The 22,738-nt window shown below is 43.5% G+C and overlaps 1 protein-coding gene across 3 annotated transcripts in view; it reads right to left on the minus strand.

The window, feature by feature from the left end:
• Nucleotides 1–358: 358 nt before the first annotated feature.
• The window catches only part of ADAMTS9 (ADAM metallopeptidase with thrombospondin type 1 motif 9), a 167,724-nt gene continuing 145,344 nt past the window's right edge, over nt 359–22,738 (minus strand). For 2 of the 3 annotated variants that reach the window (XM_045990179.1, XM_045990178.1), the window contains 3 exons: nt 20,185–20,289; nt 3,942–4,036; nt 359–2,042 (listed from right to left, as the gene is read on the minus strand). In XM_045990179.1, the coding sequence (XP_045846135.1) occupies nt 3,947–4,036; nt 20,185–20,289 (195 nt within the window). In that variant the 3' untranslated portion in view covers nt 359–2,042; nt 3,942–3,946. The remainder of the gene's footprint in view (nt 2,043–3,941; nt 4,037–20,184; nt 20,290–22,738) is intronic. The other variant, XM_045990177.1, reaches the window with a different exon arrangement.

Here is a 22,738-nt window from a genome sequence, read left to right on the forward strand (position 1 = left end):
CCCGTAACCGAATCAGAGCCAAACACGGGTGTTTGGAGACTGCCACTTACTCACTGTACATGAACTTCTGCTTGGTGGTTATGAGGAAGAACTAAAACTGTAGAGGAGGGGCTGGCATATGGTGGATGCCCACTTACTATCTGCTGTTTATCTGACATCTTTGGAAAGCTCTTATTTCCCTGGATACCATTAAGTCCACAGAGTAGAAACTCCTGCCATATAAAATTAACAATGAAGCCCCCAAGTCCACTTTAATCTCCTGTTTTATTTGTTCATTTGTTCCCCATCATACAGACAAGAGAGTAATATCTCTCTCAGAACCACTTCAACTGATTTGAATGGTGAAAAAGCAGACCTTGGGGACAGTCCCCGTCCTTTATACATCTCTGGAGTGGCAACCGTAATTGATGGGATTACGAAAATATGTCTTGCTTCTCAATCCAACAATCTTAAAAAGTTGGACATATTTTCATTCCAACTTGAATCAAGAGTCCAGAAACATGTAAAACACAAATGTTTGGATGTGCTCATGGTATTTTATTCATAGTATATTTTCACAATGTATTAATAAACGAGAGTAACACTTATTCATACACTGAGTATAATCTCTTCTGGAGCACTCTGGAGTTTGTTTGGGGTTGGAGGTTACTGCCAGGTTTTTTCCAATCTCTTTGGGTTGTGGAGGTGGGCTGAACTTCTCAAACTGAGCACCTGGCGTGGGCCACTGGCAATGACTTCCCTTCAATCAGGTCAGAAGGTCAGAAAGATGACTTCAACTTCCATTTTGGAAATAAGTTACAAGCAGTGGGTTAATGGACAATCAGAAAGATTCAGGTGTCTTGTACTCCACAGTTTATGTCTTCTCCCAAATGCTGATTGCAGTAGCAGCCATGGACAGTGGCGGGATCCTAGGCTCACGTACTGAAGAGAAGTCATGTCACCAGTCAATGTGTTTATGCTGTGACATGCTGGTGACAAGACAATTGTGATGATTAAGAACTGGTTCTGAACCTCTCCAGGTGTGCTGGGGGTCCTGAAGTTCATGCCATCCTGAGCACCGTCTGTCTTGCAACCAGTAAACGTGGACATCACTTTAGAACATCTTGGCAAAATATTGAGAAAGTCCCACTTTCTTAGTATCACTCTGTAATGAAGCTGCATTGGAGCAGCCTCCATTTAACTTCGGAGAGATCAAGGCACCATGAACTGAAGCAAAGTATTAATAATGATAACGAAATAAAGAACAGAGTCCACCTCTCTTCCAAAACAGGCATGTCCAAAAATAAGGATAAACAAGCTGGTCTTACTTTTCCAAGTGATTCTGTCCATTGCAAACTGTCCTTCCATTCCTCCCTTTTATTAAAAATGTTTACATTTCTGAGTCTGATATCACTTAAGTATATACAATATATAGCACCAAGGCAGCAATTTTTTTTTCCCAGAGATCACATGAAACTGAATAGACAGTTAACATCACTAATAGCTGCAATGATCTGTGACATTACTACGTTACTAATTGGCGGATACTTTCCTAGGAATGCCAAAATACACTTACATGACCCTTGTAGCACCTTGATGGCAGCTAGGTTGTTTTAAAAAACAAAAACGAAGTACAATTTTTAAAAAGTAACAGCAGAATATTTACAGATAGAAAGTAAACAATAATGTACCGTGATAATGAAGGATCACTTCTGTCATAGTACTACATATAATGTAGAGTACGTAAAATGCAGTGATCTGACTGCAAGGGGCGAAATAATGCAAAAGGCAGTCGTAATAGAATCATTTTACGTACAAAAATATTACATCACAATAAATAATTTCAAACATAAATATTAAACTTTACATCATTAGGATATTCCACATACACACACACATACACGTGTATATGTGTGTGTGTATGTATGTATATATGTGCATATGTACACACACACCCACTCATACACGTCCTCACACACACACACGCACGCACACAAATTTAAGGTGGAGGTATTGCATTACTATCCTTCATCCATCCCATCATGGCTTCCTCTTCAGAGCACCTGAAAATGAACAAGTCCCACAAGAAATGTAAACCATCTGTCTCAAATGTCATACAGCAGGCAAGAGTAGGTAACCCACTTACATACAGGATCTTAAAAACGACACTTCTTTGTCTAGATTTTAAAAGTGACGTATGTTTGCTATAAGAAACATGAACATTTCTGGGGAGCATAAAAAGAATAAAATAATAAACTACTAGCCTGAAATCTCTCACGTGAGATACTGCTCTACAAATATTGGTCCATTTCCTTCCAGTTTTTTTCTAGACACACATGTAAATATCATGTATATACAATTCACTCAAATTTTACTGCATAAGAACACATACAAAACTATTTTACTAGATATAAAATATGCAAAATACACATAAAATGAGGATCTCTAGTGGATTCCTGCTGACTTTGCCTGCTTCCAGCCCATCTCCTCTTTTCTGATAACAAATTCCTTCTTCTTCCTCTTCTAAATGAAGCTGTAGATCACCCAACTCCAGCTGGGTACATGATCTCAGTCTCCTGGACCTTGTAATTGGTTCAGAAGTGCCCATGCAACCAAGGAGAGCCTGAGTTCTTCTGTAGAATGGACACTGGAGGTGAGCATTTATCTGGGGCCATGAACTGCAAAGATGATGTAAGCCTAGAGCTGCCAGAGATCAGGGAGTGGGGGAGATGTTCTATCTGAGAATGAAACAAGCCTTGTTGACTGATGGGAGAACTTGATGATCCTGTTTGAGCCTCTGGATCCAGCTATGCCTGAAGCTAGCCCACTGCTTGGATTTCTCAGTTATTTAAGCAGTAAATTTCCTTTTTTTCCATGTTGCCTCTTCCAATAGAAATAATCTTAATGGAAGATCATCATTTTGAATATGGATGTTTAATGAAACAGTGAAATACTGATACATAAATGTCAAGTAGATACTCCTATGTCTGGATCTTAAAAGAGTCCTATGGGACAATGAGCTGCCGAAAGCTTGAAATAAGTTGCAGAAGGCTCCCGGGATTGACTGAACTCATCCACTGTAGCTGAAGGCACGGCGATGAGACAATGAGGGACCAATTTAGTCCTCTGCCCAGCAGAGGGAGCACGTGCCAGCATAAAGAGGTTAGACCAGGCACTGTCAGACCTTATCGTGCATGACTCTCCTGTGCATTTGTTAAAATACAGATTCTGATTTCGTAGGTCTAGGGTAAGGTATGAGGGTTTACATTCCAAAAAGTTCCCAGGTGATGCTGATCACGCTAGTCCTCAGATGACACTGTGAGTCACATGTGCGTTGAACAGCGCATTAAGCAAGAGCCCTGGCTTTGGGGTAGAGTGCTACCCCAAATGGGTTCTGCCAAAGGAATTGACTAGGCAAGCACTTGCCTCTGTGGGCCTCAGCCTCTATCTGTAAAATGAGGATGAAGCCCCATCTTATGGCTTTATTGTGAGGATTCAGTGAAATAATGCCTGCGGGGTGCTTGGCTCAGTGCCTGACACATAGTCAGGGCTCACTGAATGCCATTAATATCACTCTTGCAATACTCTCGGGCAGCATCTCAAACATGAATCCATAGGTCACCTGAATCAGAACTCCCTGTATTCAAAATACAGATTGTTAGATGCGCCAGAGACCGAAGGACTTCTAGAGGTGCAGTCCAGTAAACACTCTGGGTAAATACTGCAGAGGGATCTGATGCAAAAAGCCTAAGGACCTCACCTCCAAGGGTGCAGCAGAGATGACCTCAATCACGTGAGGGCAGGTGAGCAGGAGAGAAAAAGGTAGAACAGTACTGAGTCACTTTCGAGGTCCTTCAACCTAACCTGTCTGAGGGGCAACTGACCAGCCCTCATTTGCTAGTCATTAGTTTACAGAAAGAACAGGAGAGAGAGAAAGAGAGAGAAACATGGGACTTACTTACCTTAACTATAATATTTGGACCTCCAGGCCGGTGCCAGAGGATGGGGTACATTTCCCACAGTAACCACCACATTTTCCTATGACTCGGGTTCCATCCTGCAAGAAAATGCATGTGCTCAGACTACCTGCTGGGCTAGTATTCCCAGGGCTGCCACTGGCTTTGGGGAAATCTCTCGTGCATGCACAGGAAGTACGAAAAGCAGAGCCTAACATCCTCACATGGTCTACTACAGGGGCTGACAAACGAGGGTTTGTGGGCCCATGCAGCCTGCCACCTGTTTCTGTATGGCCCATAAATCAGGAGCAGTGTTTACATTTTTAAATGGTTGAGAGGGAGAAAACCAAGAATAATATTTCCTGACATGTGAAAATTATGGGAAATTCAAATTTCAGTATCCGTAATAAAGTTTTATTGGAACACAGCCCCACTCATTCATTCATTTAACGTCTGTGCCTGTGCTCAGGCTCCCACAGCAGGGTGAGTAGTGGTGACAGTTCTCATTGCTTTACACTGCTGCTCAGCACACTGCAAATCATGGAGACACCCTTGTAAGTCGGCAGTGTTGTGGATGCTGTGCATATTGCCGTATCGAAACACTGTGCTTTATTTTATTACCAGTGTATACCATCATGTCAGAACCCGAATACAAAAGTGACTTTGAATGTTGCTCTTTTAAGGTACCTTGGCATAGGAACTTATTCTTTTATCAAAATGAAATGTTTCTCATGTAATGACACCACAGCCATGTGAGAAAAATACAGAATACACCAATGCTACCAACTTCAGCCTCATCACACATTCCCAACTCACTAGGAAAGCAACGGTCATACATTTAGAAAATTTACAACTGACGATCTCTTCACAGCATAATCTCTTCCTCACAATACAAAATGAATCTGAGTAAAAATAAACAATGAAACTGACTATGTTTCCAAGTGGCTCATGTGTTAGCCAAGCAGGGAAAACAGTGTATATACCCCCAGGTGAGTTAAAGACATTTTGTTTCATTGAACAGCTCAACAAAGGTGTCCAGAGAAAACACATTGTTTAAGACTATTATCCTTTCCATAGGAACAGTTGCTTGAGAAGTTAATGACACTGAAAGAAACATCAATAATCAATTAAAACACAAGGCACATAATTTTGGGTGGTATTTTTATACACTTGATGAGTTGATGGTGGACAGTATCGATATCATTCTGTTGTTTATTTGAGGAGGTGATGCTGAGTCTGAAGTGACTCAAGAATTAGCTTCTGTGAAGAGTCTGTGTGGAATGAGTTCAGGCAAGAAAGCTTCAAAGACACTGAGGAAAAACTAGTGCCAAATAACTGAAGTGGAACCTACCAAGACGTGTTGGCAACTGACAGTAGTAAAAAAATACACAGAAGAGGCAAATATGGCAGAGGAGTAGGGGACCCTATTTTAATTGGTCCCCTGAATTGAGCTGAATATCTACACTCACAAAATCAGTCTGAGGTGTAAGAAGATATCTCTGGATCTCTAGAAACAGAATATCTCTGGTGGTAGGTTTCAAGGTGTGAAGTGGGGAGCGTGATCTGCCTGTGATTCTGCGGACAGATATTGGAAGATAAACAGAAAGGGAGGAAGCCTCCCGGATCCTGCACTACCAAAGCACCAAAGCCTCCCATGCTGGGGACCGGGCACAGACTCAAAGACCAGTACCAGAGGGGAAAGGACTTTAGGGCAGGCTCCCAGACTGAAACCTGGAGCTGTGGGGGGGCGCTGGCAGTTTTAGAAGGACAAAGGGCAGAGACATACCTGGACCTGGAAGCGAGGGCTGGGAGCGCTGCTGTGGGGTGCAAAACCCAAGATGCTGCAGTTTTTAGCAGCGCAGACAAAAAAGGAGACAGTATGGCTTGGATAGCTCACTGGAGAAAAGACTGCTATCTCTCTGCTCTGAGACAGAAGTTTGGTATGGTGACTTCTCCTCTGACTCTTGGAAGAGATGCAGAAAACTGCCAGAGAAAGCCGCCAGAGAACAAACGGCCCCAAACAGTTTTTACTGAGCCCATCCCCCACACAGGGGGTAGGGCAACTCTGTCCAAACAGGGTTGCCTGAGTAACAATGTGTCAGGCCCCTCCCTCAGAAGACAGGCTGGAAGAACAAGAGTCCAACAACCCTAAGGTCCCCATAAAACAGGTGCACCTTGCCTGGGTTGCGGTCAATAATCTGCACTCTGTACATTCCCTCAACCACCCCTCAACAGAATGGCTAAGAGGAGGAACCCCCAACACAGGAAAAATTCAGAGACTGTGACCTCCGCCACAGAACTAATGGATATGGATATAAGCAAGATGTTGGAAACAGACTTCAGGGTAACAGTTATGCAGATAATAGCTAGGATGGAGAAAACTATTAATGCTAACATAGATTCTCTAAGGGCAGAAATGAGAATGGATCAGCAGAACTTAAAAATACTATCAATGAGATCCAATCTAATCTAGATACTCTGACAGTTAGGGTAAACAAGGCAGAAGAATGAATTAGTGATCTAGAAGACAAACTGATAGAAAAGAAGGAACAGGAAGGGGCCTGGAACAAACAGCTTAAAAACCATGAAAACAGAATTAGAGAAATAAATGACACCATGAAACAGTTCCATGTCAGAAGTATTGGGATCCCTAAGAGGGTGGAGAGAGAGATGGGACCAGAAGATATATTTGAGCAAATCATAGCTGAGAACTTCCCTAATCTGCAGAATGATATAATCGTTTGTATCCTAGAGGCAGAGAGGACCCCTCCCAAGATCAAGGAGAACAAACCAACACCCCGGCATGTAATAGTAAAACTCACAAATCTTAGAACCAAGGAAACCATCTTAAGGGCAGTGAGGGGGAAGAGATTCCTTACAAACAGAGAGAGGAACATCAGAATAATGTCAGACCTGGCCCCAGAGACCTGACAGGCCAGAAAGAGCTGGCAAGATATATTCAGGGTACTAAATGAGAAGAACATGCAGCCAAGAATTCTTTATCCAGCAAGGCTGTCATTTAGAATGGATGGAGAGATAAAGAGTTTCCAAGACCTCTTGGAAAGAATATGTGACCACTAAGCTGGCCCTGCAAGAAAAATTAAGGGGAGGGTGTCAATAAAAAGAGAAAGACCCCAAGAGTGATATAGAACAGAAATTTACAGAGACAATCTATAGAAACAAGGACGTCACAGGCAACATGATGACAATAAAATTGTGTCTTTCAATCATCACTCTCAATGTGAATGGTCTAAATACTTCCATAAAATGGCATAGGGTTGCAGATTGGATAAAGAGACAGGACCCCCGCATATGCTTTGTCTACAAGAGACTCACTTTGAACCTAAAGATACAGCCTGAAAGCGAAGGGATAGAGAACCATCTTTTATGCCAACAGACCTCAAAAGAAAGCTGGGGTAGCAATTCTCATATCAGACAAATTAGATTTTAAGCTAAAGACTGTAGTTAGAGACACAGAAAGACTCTATATCATTCTTAAAGGGGCTATCCAACAAGAAGATCTAACAATTGTAAATATCTCTGCCCCCAACATGGAAGCAGCCAACTACATAAGCAAAACTGTTAATGAAAATAATAAAACATATTGATAATAATATGCAGTAGGAGACCTCAGCACTCCACTCTCAGCAACAGACAGATCATCTGAGCAGAAAATCAACAAAGAAACAAGAGCTTTGAATGACACACTGGACCAGATGGATCTCATAGATATATACAGAACATTCCACCCTAAAACAATAAAATACTCATTATTTCTTGAGCACATATGGAACTTTCTCCAGAACAGACACCATACTGGGTCACAAATCAGGTCTCAACTGATACCAAAAGATTGAGATTATTCCCTGCATATTCTCAGACCACAATGCTTTGAAACTGGAGCTCGATTACAAGGAAAAGTCTGAAAGAAATTCAAAGAGTTGGAAGCTAAAGACCCTCCTGCTCAAGAATGTTTGGGTCAACCAGAAAATCAAAGAAGAATTTAAACAATTCATGGAAACCAATGAGAACGAAAACAAATCAGTCCAAAACCAATGGGATATGGCAAAGGTGGTCTTAAGCAGGAAATACATAGCCATCCAAGCCTCACTCAAAAAAATTAGAAAAATCCCCAATACACAAACTATCTTTACCCTTTAAGAACTGGAGAATCAACAACAGATTAAGCCTAATCCACACATTAGAAGGAAAATAATTAAGATTAGAGCAGACATCAATGAATTATAAACCAGAGATATAGTAGAACACATCAACAAAACTAGAAGCTGGTTCTTTGAAAGAAATAATAAGATTGATAAACCACCAGGCAGACTTATTCAAAAAACAAGAGAAAGGACCCAAGTTAATAAAATTATGAACAAAATGGGAAAGATTATGACTAACACCAATGAAATAGAAACAATTATCAGAAATTATTATCAACAGCTATAGGCCAATAAATTAAGCAACCTAGAAGAAATGGATGCATTTCTAAAAACCTATAAACTACCAAGACTGAAACAGGAAGAAGTTGACAGCCTGAATAGGCCGATAACCTGTAAGGAGATTGAAGCAGTGATCAAAAACCTCCCCCCAAAAAGTTGAGTACCTGATGGATTCCCTGGGGAATTCTACCAAACATTCAAAGATGAATTAACACTTATTCTCCTTAAGCTGTTTCAAAAAACAGAAACAGACGGAAAACTTTCAGACTCTCTCTATGAGGCTGACATTACCTTGATCCCCAAACCAGGCAAAGAATCCCCATCAAAAAGGAGAATTTCAGACCAATTTCCCTGATGACTTTGGATGTCCAAATTCTCAGATCCTAACTAACAGGATCCAACAGTACATTAAAAGGATTATCTACCAAAACCAGGTGGGATTTATCCCTGGGAGGCAAGGGTGGTTCCACATTCACAAATCAATCAATATGATAGAACATATTAATAAGAGGAGAGAGAACTACATGGTCTTCTCAATTGATGCAGAAAAGCATTTGACAAAATACAGCATCCTTTCCTGATTAAAACTCTTCAGTGTATCAGGATGGAGGGAACATTCCTCAATTTCCTAAAATTCATCTACGAAAAACCCACAATGAATATCATTCTCAATGGAGAAAAGCAGAGAATCTTTCCCTTAAGATTAGGAACATGACAAGGAAGCCCACTCTTACCACTACTATTCAACATAGTACTAGAAGTCCTAGCAACAGCAATCAGACAACAAAAAGATATAAAAGGTATTCAAATTGGCAAAGAAGTAGTCAAACTTTCTCTTCATAGATGACATATTTTATGCAGAAAACCCAGAAGACTCTACTCCCAAATTATTAGAACCCATATAGCAATTCAGTAATGTGGCAGGATACAAAAGCAATGCACAGAAATCAGTTGCTTTCTTATACACTAACAATGTAACTGTAGAAAGAGAAACTAGAGAACTGATTCCATTTACAATAACACACAAAAAAAACTGTAAGAATAAACCTAACCAAAAAGGTAAAGGATCTATACTCTAGGAACTACAGAACACTCATGACAGTAATCAAAGAAGAAACAAAAAATGGAAAGACATTCCATGCTCATGGATCAGAAGAATAAACATTGTTAAAATGTTTATGCTGGGGGTGCCTGGGTGGCTCAGTGGGTTAAGCCTTTGCCTTCAGCTCAGGTCGTGGTCTTGGGGTCCTGGGATCAAGCCCCGCATTGGGCTCTCTGCTTAGCGGGGAGCCTGCTTCCTCCTCTCTCTCTGCCTGCTGCTCTGCCTACTTGTGATCTCTCTCTCTCTCTGTCAAAAGAATAAATAATGTATTTTTTAAAAAATGTCTGTGCTGCCCAGAACAATCTATACTTCCAATGTCACCTGATCAAAATACCAAAGGCATTTTTCAAAATGTTAGAACAAATAATCCTCAAATTTGTGTGGAACCAGAAAAGACCTCAAATCGACAAGGAAATGTTGAAAAAGAAAAACAAAGCTGGGAGCATCACGTTGCCTGATTTCAAGCTATATTACAAAGCTGTGATAACCAAGACAGTATGGTACTGGCACAAAAACAGACACGTAGATCAATGGAACAGAATGGAGAGCCCAACATGGACTCTCAACTCTATGGTCAAATAATCTTTGACAAAGCAGGAAAAAATATCCAATAGAAAAAGGACAGTCTCTGCAATAAATGGTGCTGGGAAAATTGGACAGCCACATGCAGAAGAATGAAATTTGACCATTCTCTTACACCATACACAAAGATAAACTCTACATGGATGAAAGATCTCAACGTGAGGCAGGAATCCATCAAAATCCTAGAGGAGAACATAGGCAGTAATCTCTTTGACATCAGCCACAGCAACTTCTTTCAAGACACGTCTCCAAACGCAAGGGAAACAAAAGTGAAAATGAACTTTTGGGACTTCACCAAAATAAAAAGCTTCTGCACGGCAAAGGAAACAGTTAATAAAACAAAGAGGCAACCCTTCTGGGAGAAGATATGGGAGAAGATATTTGCAAATGACACTACAGACAAAGGGCTGATATCCAAGATCCATAAAGAACTCCTCAAACTCAATACCCAAAAAACAAATAATCAAGTCAAAAAATGGGCAGAAGACATGAACAGACACTTCTCAAAAGAAGATACAAATGGCTAACAGACACATGAAAAAAATGTTCCATCATCATTAGTCATCAGGGAAATTCAAATCAAAACCACACTGAGATACCACCTTATACCAGTTAGAATGGCCAAAATCAACAAGACAGTAAACAACAAGTATTGGAGAGGATGTGGAGAAAGGGGAACCCTCTTACACTATTGGTGGGAATGCAAGTTGGTGCAGCCACTTTGGGAAAAATGTGGAGATTCCTTTTTTTTTTTTTAAGATTTTATTTTTATTTATTTGGCAGACAGAGATCACAAGTAGGCAGAGAGGCAGGCAGAGAGAGAGAGAGGAGGAAGCAGGCTCCCTGCTGAGTAGAGAGCCCTACAGGGGGCTCAATCCCAGGATCCTGGGATCATGACCTGAGCTGAAGGCAGAGGCTTTAACCCACTGAGCCACTCAGGTGCCCCCAGTATGGAGATTCCTGAAGAAATTAAAAATAGAGCTTCCCTATGACCCTGCAATTGCACTACTGGGTATTTACCCCAAAGAAACAGATGTAATGAAAAAAAGGACCACCTGTACCCCAATGTTTATAACAGCCATGGCCACAGTCACCAAACTATGGAAAGAACCAAGATGCCCTTCAATGGATGAATGGATAAAGAAGATATGGTCCATATATACAATGGAGTATTATACCTCCATCAGAAAGTATAAATATCCAACCTTTGTATCAACATAGACAGGACTGGAGGAGATTATGCCGAGTGAAATAAGTCAAGCAGAGAAAGTCAATTATCACATGGTTTCACTTACTTGTGGAGCATAAGGAATAGCATGGAGGACATTAGGAGAAGGAAGGCAGAAATGAAGGGATGAAACTGGAGGGGGAGAAAAACCATGATAGACTACGGGCTCCAAGAAACACTTTAGAGTTTTAGAGGGGAGGACCATGGGGGGGTGGTGGGCGAGCCTGGTGGGGGGTATTAAGGAGGGCATGTATTGCATGGAGCACTGGGTGTTATATGCAAACAACGAATCATGGAACACTGCATCAAAAACAAATTATGTTGGGGTGCTTGGGTGGCTCAGTCATTAGGCATCTGCCTTCGGCTCGAGTCATGATCCGGGTGTCCTGGGATGGAGCCCTGCATCGGGCTCCCTGCTCAGCAGGAAGCCTGCTTCTCCCTCTCCCACTTCCCCTGTTTGTGTTCCCTCTTTTGCTGTGTCTCTCTCTGTCAAATAAATAAATAAAATCTTTGAAAAAAAAAAGAATGATGTACTGTATGGTGACTAACATAACATAATTTAAAAAAATATGTAGAAGCAGAGAAAGAGTTAGTTGGCCAAATTTACAAAGCTCATAAAAATATAAGATGTTGGGGTGGCTGGGTGGCTCAGACAGTTAAATGTCCGCCTTCAGCTCAGGCCTCACTGTATTATACCTCAGTAGGCACTCTAGAGAAAATATAAGAATCTATCAGGTGTCATGGAACCAGCAGTATCAAGGATGAACATCTTTTGCTCTTGGGAACTTATCCATCATCAGTTTTATGAACTTCTGGTCAGAACTAGAAGTTGAACACCCTGACTCCTGCCACCATCCAGCAGTTTGATAACTGAGTAATAATAAAGTTTTACTGTGAACATTTGAACTCAAAGGGCTGGGATTTAAAGGTTTCTGTATGAGAACTGCTCTCCATTGCTGCCCTTGGACACTCACTGGCTTTGGACACTAGCTTTTGCTATCGACTTGACAATATTTCCTAGTGAATTGAACTTAAATTTCAAGGCAACACTTCTACTTTAGGCCCAACTTATACCGCAGTAAAGTCATTGCAATGGCAATTAACATTGTTCCAATCAGAAGCAATGTTGGGCTGCTTTCTCTACTTTCCACTCTACTGAAAGTTAAAACAAGAAGCTACATGTCATGCCACATAAATTTTTGTGGATATATTTTCTGAGCCTGAGCTGCCATTCCAGCAGCATCTTTTGGACTTTGATGTAAGTGCAAATAAAATATCATACTTCAAAATCCATGTGACAAAGCTTCCATCTTACCTTCATAGCAAATACCTAATCTGCGATGTAACGACATGCTGAAGGGCAAATACCAAGAGAAAAATCTAACGAAATTCTGGAAATGCTTGCCAAGCCATGAATATGCTCCATGAAAATTACATGGTTGTGGACTATATCAGTTGTGGACTATATATTTTTTGTATCATTTAAAAAACATTTATAAAGATGAAATACAGAAAATCCCATCTCTGACCAGCATTAAGAAAAACTTATAACCAATTTTGATAAGAGAAGTAAGCAAAATATTCAGCTAATTAAGCAATATTAATTATTCCAAATATTCCATTCTTCTCATTGGTACAAATGTATGGCAAAAAAATTTGAAGTCAATTATTATTTTAAAAATTCAATCAATAAAAATTTTATACAAATTTCTTTCCACTCTTGTCATATAAATATGTAGTATTATTGATTTTGCCTCCTGGCTGGCAAAGTCTAAAATTTTCTTTTTTTTTTTTTTTAATATTTTATTTATTTAGAAAGGAGAGAGAGAGATAGCACACAGGCAGGCAGAGAGGCAGGCAGAGGTGGAGAGAGAAGCAGGCTCCCTGCCGAGCAAGGAGGCCATGTGGGACTCGATCCCAGGATCCTGGGATCATGACCTGAGCCAAAGGCAGCGGCTTAACCCACTGAGCCACCCAGGCGTCCCAAAGTCTAAAATTTTCTAAATAAGCATAAATTATGTGGTTTTTCACAGACGAAGTCTGCTGGCCCTCCAGTCTATTCCTTTCTGCTTCTCCAGATTTATCTTGTGACTCTCCAGATCCCATCCTTTCCCTCTACCACCCCCCAACCCAGACTTCTGCATTTCTCTGGGCTGTTCTTCTGACATGCCTCTTATCACACAGGGCCTTTTCACATACGATGCCATTCCCTGTAATTGGAACCCTCTTCCGTGTCCCTCTCCCCTCGGTGTACACTGGGTCACCCCACCTTTTGACTGTTAAATTTTTCAGAACCCAGCCCAAGGACCACTCCCTCTCAGACACCTTCCTTCCCCAGTTACCTGCCACACAGCATTGGGCAAAACTGGGTAATTCTTTCTTTACATCTGTCTTCCTGCTACAGTGTAAGCCCTGGGAGGGTAAGGCCAATGTCTTTCAATCCCAAGGTCTCCAGAACCCAACAGTGTATGGCTCAGAGGGACACTAACTACACATTTGTTAAATGAATGAATAAATGAGTGAATGGGAGGCTGAAGCTGACGTACACACTTTGTTTTGACCTGCAGTTCAGACTGCTTGGCTAATTCATTCCCTAACACTTGACCATGAATCAGAGAACTCCTTAATTGTAACAGTGTAGCTCACTGTCTTACCATTTCATAAATTTACCATGTCATATTAGCCACCCTCCACCCCGCCATTCCTGCACAATGTTTGGCATCTTATATGTTTCACATTTTCCACTGTTGGGAACAACATCGTGATGAACCCTATTTGTGCCTGCATTCCAGGATATCTTTGGGCTACATTCTCAGAACTGGGTCAAGGTTGTGAAGATTTGCTTCCTATGGCCAAGCTCTGAAAGTCTCTTGCAAATAATGGATCATCTCATTTAAAAAGAAGGAAAGAAAAAAAAAGCTTTGCCAATTTAACAAATAAAGAGAACAAAATAGTTTCTCTGAAAAATTCACTTGCCCTTGATTATGAGTGTTATTGAGATGGAAGACTGATTCCTAAGACCCTAACTGGTCCTGCATTTAGGGTTTCATATTAGTTCTGGAGCCAGTCTGACACCACCAACCAGATCTGATGCCAGATCAGCCTTCTAGCTAGCTCCAGCCTTCTACCTTCTAGAAGGTTCTAGCTAGGAACCTTGTCCACAGGCTGAAGCCCTGGTCTGCGGGCCTGGAGAATCCTGATGTGCTGGAATGTCTTCTGTCTCATCCAAGCTCATGCTTTATCCACACTCTCTCCTGCCCCGGCAGTGCACAGAACCAAGGTCAGACTGACTGGCTTGTACTGCATTTTAAAACAAACTCTCTGCCTCGGTTTCCTGGTGCATCTGTAAAATGGGGATATTTGTCTCCCTTCAAAGGTTTGGTGTAAAGGCAAGAATGTACATAAAGTACTTAGCAGACTACTTGGCCAAATGTACGTGCTCAAAAATATTAGCTATTGTTATCATAAAAGTAGTTTTTATGTGTGAATCTCCATCATAGTCTGCTCTCATGGAGATGAGGAAAAGTCTGGGTAAGTTTAAAGTTGCCGATAATGGCTTTGCAACGTTCCTGCTATTTCACTAATTGGGACTCTGTTAATGTGATTTAGATAAAGTCTGAGCAAAAACTCATCATTTTTACTACAGAGTACAAAGAAAAAAAAACCCACTAAGAAAATGATTAGCATAAACACGATTGTCACGGAAACAGTGCCTATTTTAGAGAAAAAGGTATATTTCACAGCATCTTAGTAGTACCCACTCACATACAATGAAACACTAATTATAAATCATTTTTATTTCTTCATTAAAGCAAGCCCTCTAAAAAGCTCTTTCAAATGAATATTTTCCTAGCTTGGTTTGAGCTATTACATATAATTAAAATGAGTAACTATCTGTTCCATTATGAATAGTTTATATGTCATACTTTTCACTGTATTTTCTGGTTTTCTCAGTCAATATGAACAGGGGAAGTAAGCTATTGTGATTTAGAAAAGTCAGCACATCTTTGTTTGAAGTGTGTTTATGTGTATTTCTTTGGAGTGTGCTGGTGGTGAGCTGCCCATAAAACACAGGAGATTATCGATCGATTGATCGATATATACACATATGTATACATAGAGTCACATAGATGTGAATATATACATTGCCTAACATTTATTTAATTTATTTTTATTGTTATTATTTTTTAAAGATTTCATTTATTTATTTGACAGAGACACAGCGAGAGAGGGAACACAAGCAGGGGGAGTGGGAGAGGGAGAGGGAGAAACAGGCTTCCGGCTGAGCAGGGAGCCCGAAGCGGGGCTCCATCCCAGGACCCTGGGCTCATGACCCGAGCTGAAGGCAGAGGACAAATGACTGAGCCACCCAGGTGCCCCTACTGCGTAACATTTAGAATGTATTTAAACATTGGGCGCCTGGATGGCTCAGTCGGTTAAGCATCTGCCTTCGGCTCATATCATGATCCTGGAGTCCCGGCATGGAGTCTGACACTGGGCTCCCTGCTCAGGTCTGCTTCTCTCTCTGCCCTCACCCCGCTCTTGTGCTCTCTCTCTCACTCTCTCCCTCTCAAATAAATAAAGTCTTAAAAAAAAAAAAAGAATATATTTAAACATCGCACTTCTATGGGAAGAAAAAAGCACACATCTGTAAAATGTAGTTTCTCTCTCCTGGCCTACAGTATGACTTTTATGCTTGTGGATAACTGGATTTCCATAAGCGCGTTGCGGGTTAGGAGGCAGCCCACGGTTGTGAACGAGAACCGATCCTGTCCCAGGTAGACACACGTGCCCCGTCCCTACCCCACCTTCATCTCCTGTTACCTTAGCTCCACTGGTTGTGAATGAGCTAAAAGATAAAATTGAGTCCATCTCCTCTATGATAATACAGAGTTCATTTTTAATTTCAAAGCAATTCCTCAATCTTCAACACTTCTCCCAGAACAAGGAACGTGGCTCGGGCCTCGGGCCAGGCAGCCAGGCCTCAGAAACATAGGCTCAGAAACCCCTAGCTCCTTGCGGACCCCACAACTTTCCCAGCCATGCAAAGTAGCAGAGAGACTCGGGGGGTACCTCTTCCATGCGGCCTGGAGTGAACCTCCCCCTCACTCCCTCAGCTCTCAAAACTGTTCCAGAACCTCCTCCCAGACAGAGGGTCAGAGAGCAGCTCGGAAAATGGGTCATGGAGCTGCACAGGACCTGTGGATGGGACCAGGGCCCTTTCATACCCTGGGCGCGTTCTTGAGTTGAGGGTGCGTGGAATGTTACCGGCCGAAGAGCTCGCTCAGTATTTCAGCATGCTCTCTCCAGTCTCACGTCCAGGCCATGCTCCCCTTTCTGTCTGTCCGTCTGTCCCTCACCCACAAGCAGAGCAGAAACTCACTAGTTCCTGAGCACAGCAGGGGAAGCTAAAGCACCCCTGGGCTGAGGGGGTGACCCACCAGCCGCATTCTCAGCTGGGGTGGGGGGCCACAGGAACAGAAAGTCCATGGGGCTCTGGGTGCCAGCCAGGTCCAGACCCAGCCCCTACTCAGGCCACTGTTCCCTGTCCTTCCACTTTTCCATCTCAAGCAAGCCTAATTTCCTCTGTCACCTTGGCCAACTTCTAAAACCTGACTGCAAGCCTCAAGGCAGGGAAGCAGGATAACACTGAGAGCTAACACCAATTGTGTTCATGCTGCTTGCCCCTGGACACCCAGACAACTTTTGGACCCTACTTCCTGTATGCCTTAGAAGAACCCAACAATGATCCTATTTTATAGATGATGAAACCACGCCCCAGCCCCACCTTGCTCAAGAGCTAGTAAGTGAGGGAACAGGCAACCCTACTTGGGGGGTCTGCGAGCTGAACCTCTGTTCTCTGCAGCCACTGGGAGCTCTCATTTCAGCACCAGGGGCTGCCTGCTGGCACTCGGGCCTGGGATCCCTGGGCCAAAGCGACATCATAGGTTTACCCTCATCCACCTTCTCAAACTCCCTTTCCAGATAGGATGAGAAAGCTGGGGAAAAAGGGGCTTAATGCATGCCATTTGCCCAGTAAGTGTTGCTGTTTCACTCATAAAAGTAATTATTCATATTAGTTAAAAATAGGAGAAGTATCTTTCCAGGACACCTGGGGAGCCCCCAGTGAACCTGACAATGTGACTTATTTTTACTGGTTCTTCCTCCTGATGATGAGACAGTGGTTCTGGCAATTCAATTTTCTCCTGGTTGTGACTAGAGCTTCCCCACAGTTCTGTTTGGGAAAAACATTTTATTGCCAACCAGGTTTGGAGAATTGAGGTTTTCACTATGCCCTCTTCCCGTAGCTTCCAGTAAAAAAGAGGAAAAAAGTAAGGAGTGATGATTTGAGGCCGAATCAGAGCAGGGCTATTTGGATAGGAGAGGACTGGCTAGGGTCTCAGAGAGACAGAGGACCAAGGCCTCAGTGCCTCGGGGACACGGTGGCAGGTAATGGTGAGAGCAGGACCTTATCCAGTTTGGCAAACTGTGTTCCATTACACGGAATACTGGTTATTCAGGGAAATTAAAAGGTCCAACTTTGAAGGGAAGGATCTGGGGTTGATTTCACCAGTCAGTGGTCCTCAAAATGCGATCCTAAGCCAGGGCCATCAGCACTACCCAGGAAATTGTTGGAAATGTACACTTTGAGCCCCTCCTGAGGCTGGCTGTGGTTTTCCTGCATTTGTTTCGGGGGGGGGGGGGGCAGAAGGAGAGGGAGAGTATCCCAAGCAGGCTCCATGCCTAGTGCAGAGCCAGATGTGGGGTTCGACTCACCACCCTGGAGGTCATGACCTGAGCTCCCCAGGTGCCTGAGGCTGGCTGTGCCCTGCAGCTGACGAACATCACCGGTGATGCTGATACTCACTCGGATTCCAGAACCACTGATTTAGGGGAACACTGGTTTGACATTTCTCAGGGTTGCCAAGGGTTATGGATGACTCTGACCTGGCTCCCGGGATTCATAAAGAGTGCTGGACAGACCCTGGAGATTAATTTTAAGCTCAGGCTCTCTGAGCTGTCATATAACACCAAGATTAAAAAAAAAAAAAAAAAAAAAAAAGGAAAACGCTGCCAGACAACTGTCAAACCGACTCCCTGTAGCAAAGGCTAACTTCCGTCCCAAGCCAGCAGATCTTTGCAGGATAGAGACCATCCTCTCCAGCAGGTGGCGCTCCCTGCCGTAATAATTTTTAGTTTCTGGATGAAAAGAGCCATGTTGATAATGGGCTAACAGGACTGAAACTTATGTTACACAGTTTACATGGATGGTTTCCTACGGAATCATGCCTCATGTCGGACCATTTTGGACAGTTAAGTTTTCTGTTCCTCTGAGCGACTGACCCATAATATATGGACCCTGAGGGGTAGCGGCCGGGGAAGAACATTATAATTTGGGAGCACCCTCTAAAGCACGTGTGTGGTCAGCTATCTTTACTCCTTTCAGTGCAAAGGAAAACATTTAATGATTTACGAGCAAGCAATCAAAATGGCTAGTAAGTGAATTAGATATGAGGGGCTGAATGGCTTAGAGGAAAAAAAGGGAGTAAGATGGTTTTCTTCATAGACAAATTTATCCCTGGCAGCTAAAAAAAAAAATGGGCACAGGAAACTCTGGGATTTCCCCGGGAAATCACAAGTGGCTGTTTCTTCCGGGGGGAAGCAGCTTGAATTTCTTTTTTATATTCTGAGTTTGATAAGGTTTAGCTAATAAAAATACAGGACACCGAGTCAGATGTAAATTTCAAAGAAAAAAATTTTTTAGAAGAAATACATCTCATGCAATGTTTAAGACAAGCTTACAGTTAAAAAAAATTGTTGCTTGTTTATTTCAAATTCCAATTTACTTGGGTATCCTGTATTTGAGCTGGCAACCCTACTTTGGAACAGTACCCACTTTTCTAGTCCTTGTCTTCTTTTTTTCCTCCCCTCCCACACTTCTGAGGAGACCCCCGGGGTGGGGGTCTTGGTTGAAGCAGGACTTGGGACCATGGGTCATACTCTAGTAAATTTCCCATTTGTCCACAGGTCAGGTTCCTATCCCAGGTCCTCAGAAGTTCTGAGGGAAGGTTGATGAACAGGCAGCAATTTCTGCCCTGGCCCTACAAGAGAACTGTCCAGGGAGTTTAAAATTCTAGCCCTGCCCCTGAGGTTCCCAATTGGTGAGTCAGGCTGGGGCCGGGGGAACATGCATTTTAAGCTTTCCCGGGTGATTCTAAGAAACAGCACTGAGAAATAGTTGCGGAGACCAGTGCTTCTCAAGGTGTGCTCTGCTAATGATCTACCCAGCGACCTTGTTCAGCGGCAGATCCTGCCTGAGAAGCTCTGGGGCCCCAGAAACTGCCTTTGCAATGAGCCTCCGGTGATGCTGGTGCTCTGTTTGGACCACGAGCAGCAAGATTTCAGAGCATGAAAAGCTGGTTAGTGTGGAACCCCTGAGTGTTTCCCTAACTCTCCAGAAAAATCACCTGGTAAGCTATCCCTTTCTTCCAGCCTCTTTTGTATTTCGAGTTTTCTCAAAACAACAAGAAACATCTTTAACTTCACAGAAGGAATCTCATGTTGGCTAACTCAAAGGGTCTGAGCCACACATTCGTAAAAGGCTTCTTCCTGCTTTCAGCTTCCTGGTTAAGCATCGTCTAATTATCTGGATGGTTCACAGGTTTGCGACTCAGGGAAGAATACACCGGAAGGGAAGCAAGGCTCTTTCTGATACACTCACTTATCCATGCTTCACCTTCAATTTATTTCCTACATTCTCGTCCTGACACTTCGCATCATGGTTTGAGGAAATGGGAAAGCACGATCGTTCCTTTAGCACCACCACAACAGACGAACACGGAAGAAGGAAAGAGAAAACAAAACCCATCCAAAGCCACTAGGTAACCTTACCGGGGACTTCTTAATGTCGGAGACAGCGTAATTTCCTTGTGATATCCATCTGGCTGATTCGGTTAAAGACAGGCCGGTTCCGTAAAGGTTGATGCTAAAACGACCCTGGAAGAAATGGCCAATGAAAGAGATTTTTAGTCCACGTGATGTCCTGAGCAAAAGCTACACAGTAAAAGGGACCTTGGGAAGGAGGACATTAATCAATTACGATAGCCACTAATTAATGAGGGTTTTTTGGAAGGAGGGGAGGAGGTCTGGGCCAGGCACTTTACATGCATCATCTCATGCATCCTCCTAAGAGCGCTATGAAGGGGTTCTCTTCACGGATGGGGAAACTGAGGCCCAGCGGAGGTGATTAACTTCTGCAGGATACAGTGAGAGTCCAACTCATATTTTCCTGACTTCAAAGTCCTTGCTCTCAACCAGCACCATTCTGCCTCCCTAACACAGCAATCCTGATGTTGCTTACAATTATCAGATTCCTTCAGGAACAAAATGCCACAGTGTAATTTTTCTAACAAGATCTCGCTGCCAAAGCTTCCTGGCCTGCAGCTCCCCGCCGTGGCGGAGCTCTCCGCGTACTAAGCGCAGCGGGGCGGGACTTCAAAGGAGAGGCGAGTTCTTCGAAACCGCCAGTAGAGGGCGCGCGCGACCCATTCTACACGGCCTGCCGCCGAGCCTCCTCTTCCAGGCCCGATCCCGGATTCCAACCGGCTCCAGGATTCCTTTCAAAACGGGGCGGCTCGGGGTTTCCAGGCTCATTTCTTAGGAGCCACTGCAGCAGGGCTTCTCTCTTGCTTTCCCCATATATCTGTTTCTCGCTTTAAAAAAAAAATGACTCCACAAAAGCATTTGACATCATTTGTCGAGGCACAGTTTTGTTTTTGTTGTTGTTTTTTTTTAAGTATCTCAGAAACTCAGTTTGTCCATCTGTAACATGGAAGGTAATAACAGTACCTGCCTCAGAGTGCTGCAGGGAGGATTAAGTGAAATTAACAAGGAGCACACGGCTGGTACCCAGGAGAGACTCAAAAACACCGGTAGCTGCTGTTTTTTGTGTTGGTTGTCTGCCTCCAGTAGAACAGTGAGCTTAGCGAGGGGAGGGCCTTGGTATTGCTTTATTTCGATCAGTAATGGTTTCTAACACATGACCAGGCACTTGGTAGATTCCTAATAAATATCCCACCCTGGCTTGTCCTCTCTGGCCACCCGGACTAGACGTACTCCGTGGGTTTCCTTTCCATTATCAGTACCATTCACATTTACAGAGTTTAGCACAGTTTAGAAACCCCTTTGAGGGCTTAGGTTCCACGTCTATAACATGGGGAGAGATAAGACTCCAACTCACAGAAGTGATGTGGGGGATTAGTCTGGTCTAAGTTAGAGGCTCTCAACATGGGGCAATCTTGCCCCCAGATGTCCTCAATACCTAGCGATATTTTTGGTTGTCCTAATGGGCAGGTGTGTGTGTGTGCATGCACGCACGTGTGTGCATTACTAGCCTCTAGACGGTGGAGACCAGAGATCTTGCTAAATGTCCTGCAGCGCACAGCACAGTCCCCACAACTGAGAATGACCCAGCCCAAAACATCAACAGCGCTGAGGTTGAGAAACTCTGGTGTTGAGCATGGATTTTTCCTAGGACCCAGACTCCTCTACTTTTAGCGTGACCTGGGGCGAACAGTTTCCCTTTCCTGAGTCCATCTGTAAAACGTCTAACCTGCAAATAGGAGGGAATTAGAAGGTGTAATGCACCTAACACCTAACTCATAACCCGGCAGAGAGTAGGTGATATCTTAGAAACACTCTGGAAATTATTTTATGACTGTACTCTACAGATGCCAGCACTGGCTCTGTCAAGGAGCCTCAAAAGGGGTCCATGATTGTGGCCACGTGGAAGCACAAAGCCCTCCTTGCCTGGCCTCCCCAGACATGGGCCTCTCGGAGTGGCACCAGCCCCTCCCTAACCACGGGGCCACCTCCTCATCTCACTCTGCTACCTGCCTTGAGGCGGGTATTCACACCAGTTCATAAGGTCCAGCCCACATCACTGCCGGGGATCCCTCTCCCCTGCCATCCCCATCCTGCCTCCCATGCTGACAGCCCCCCCACCCCCACCCTGCAGGAGAAGGTAGACTGCATCGACTTCTACCTCAGGGTTCTTGGAAGGTCCAGGCTGCTGACCTGGATTCTAGCCCAAGAACGCCCCCAGTTGCCCTGGGGTCCAGGATCTGAGCTCATGCCTCACGCACAGCTAGACCTGCGGTCTCAGTGCAGGCCATACACCTCACGGAACCAGAGGTCTTCCTCCTCATTCTCTTCCCACCCTCCCAGGACCTCCATCTTCTGCTGATAAGGACAATCTTAAGTTGGGGGCCACCAAGGAGTAAAGACTTACTGTCCTCTTAGCTCCAGGCCCCACATCTTTGCCCCTCATCTGCAGGGGGTAGAGGACCCTAGAGGGATAGCGACTACCTCGACTACCTCCTGTTGCTGACTTAAGAGAATAAAAGTAATTCAGAGTTATGCGCACGCCAGAGGATCCAGAGAGATT

Source organism: Meles meles, chromosome 20 (assembly GCF_922984935.1).
Source record: "Meles meles chromosome 20, mMelMel3.1 paternal haplotype, whole genome shotgun sequence".
In the NCBI taxonomy this organism is placed as follows: domain Eukaryota; kingdom Metazoa; phylum Chordata; class Mammalia; order Carnivora; family Mustelidae; genus Meles; species Meles meles.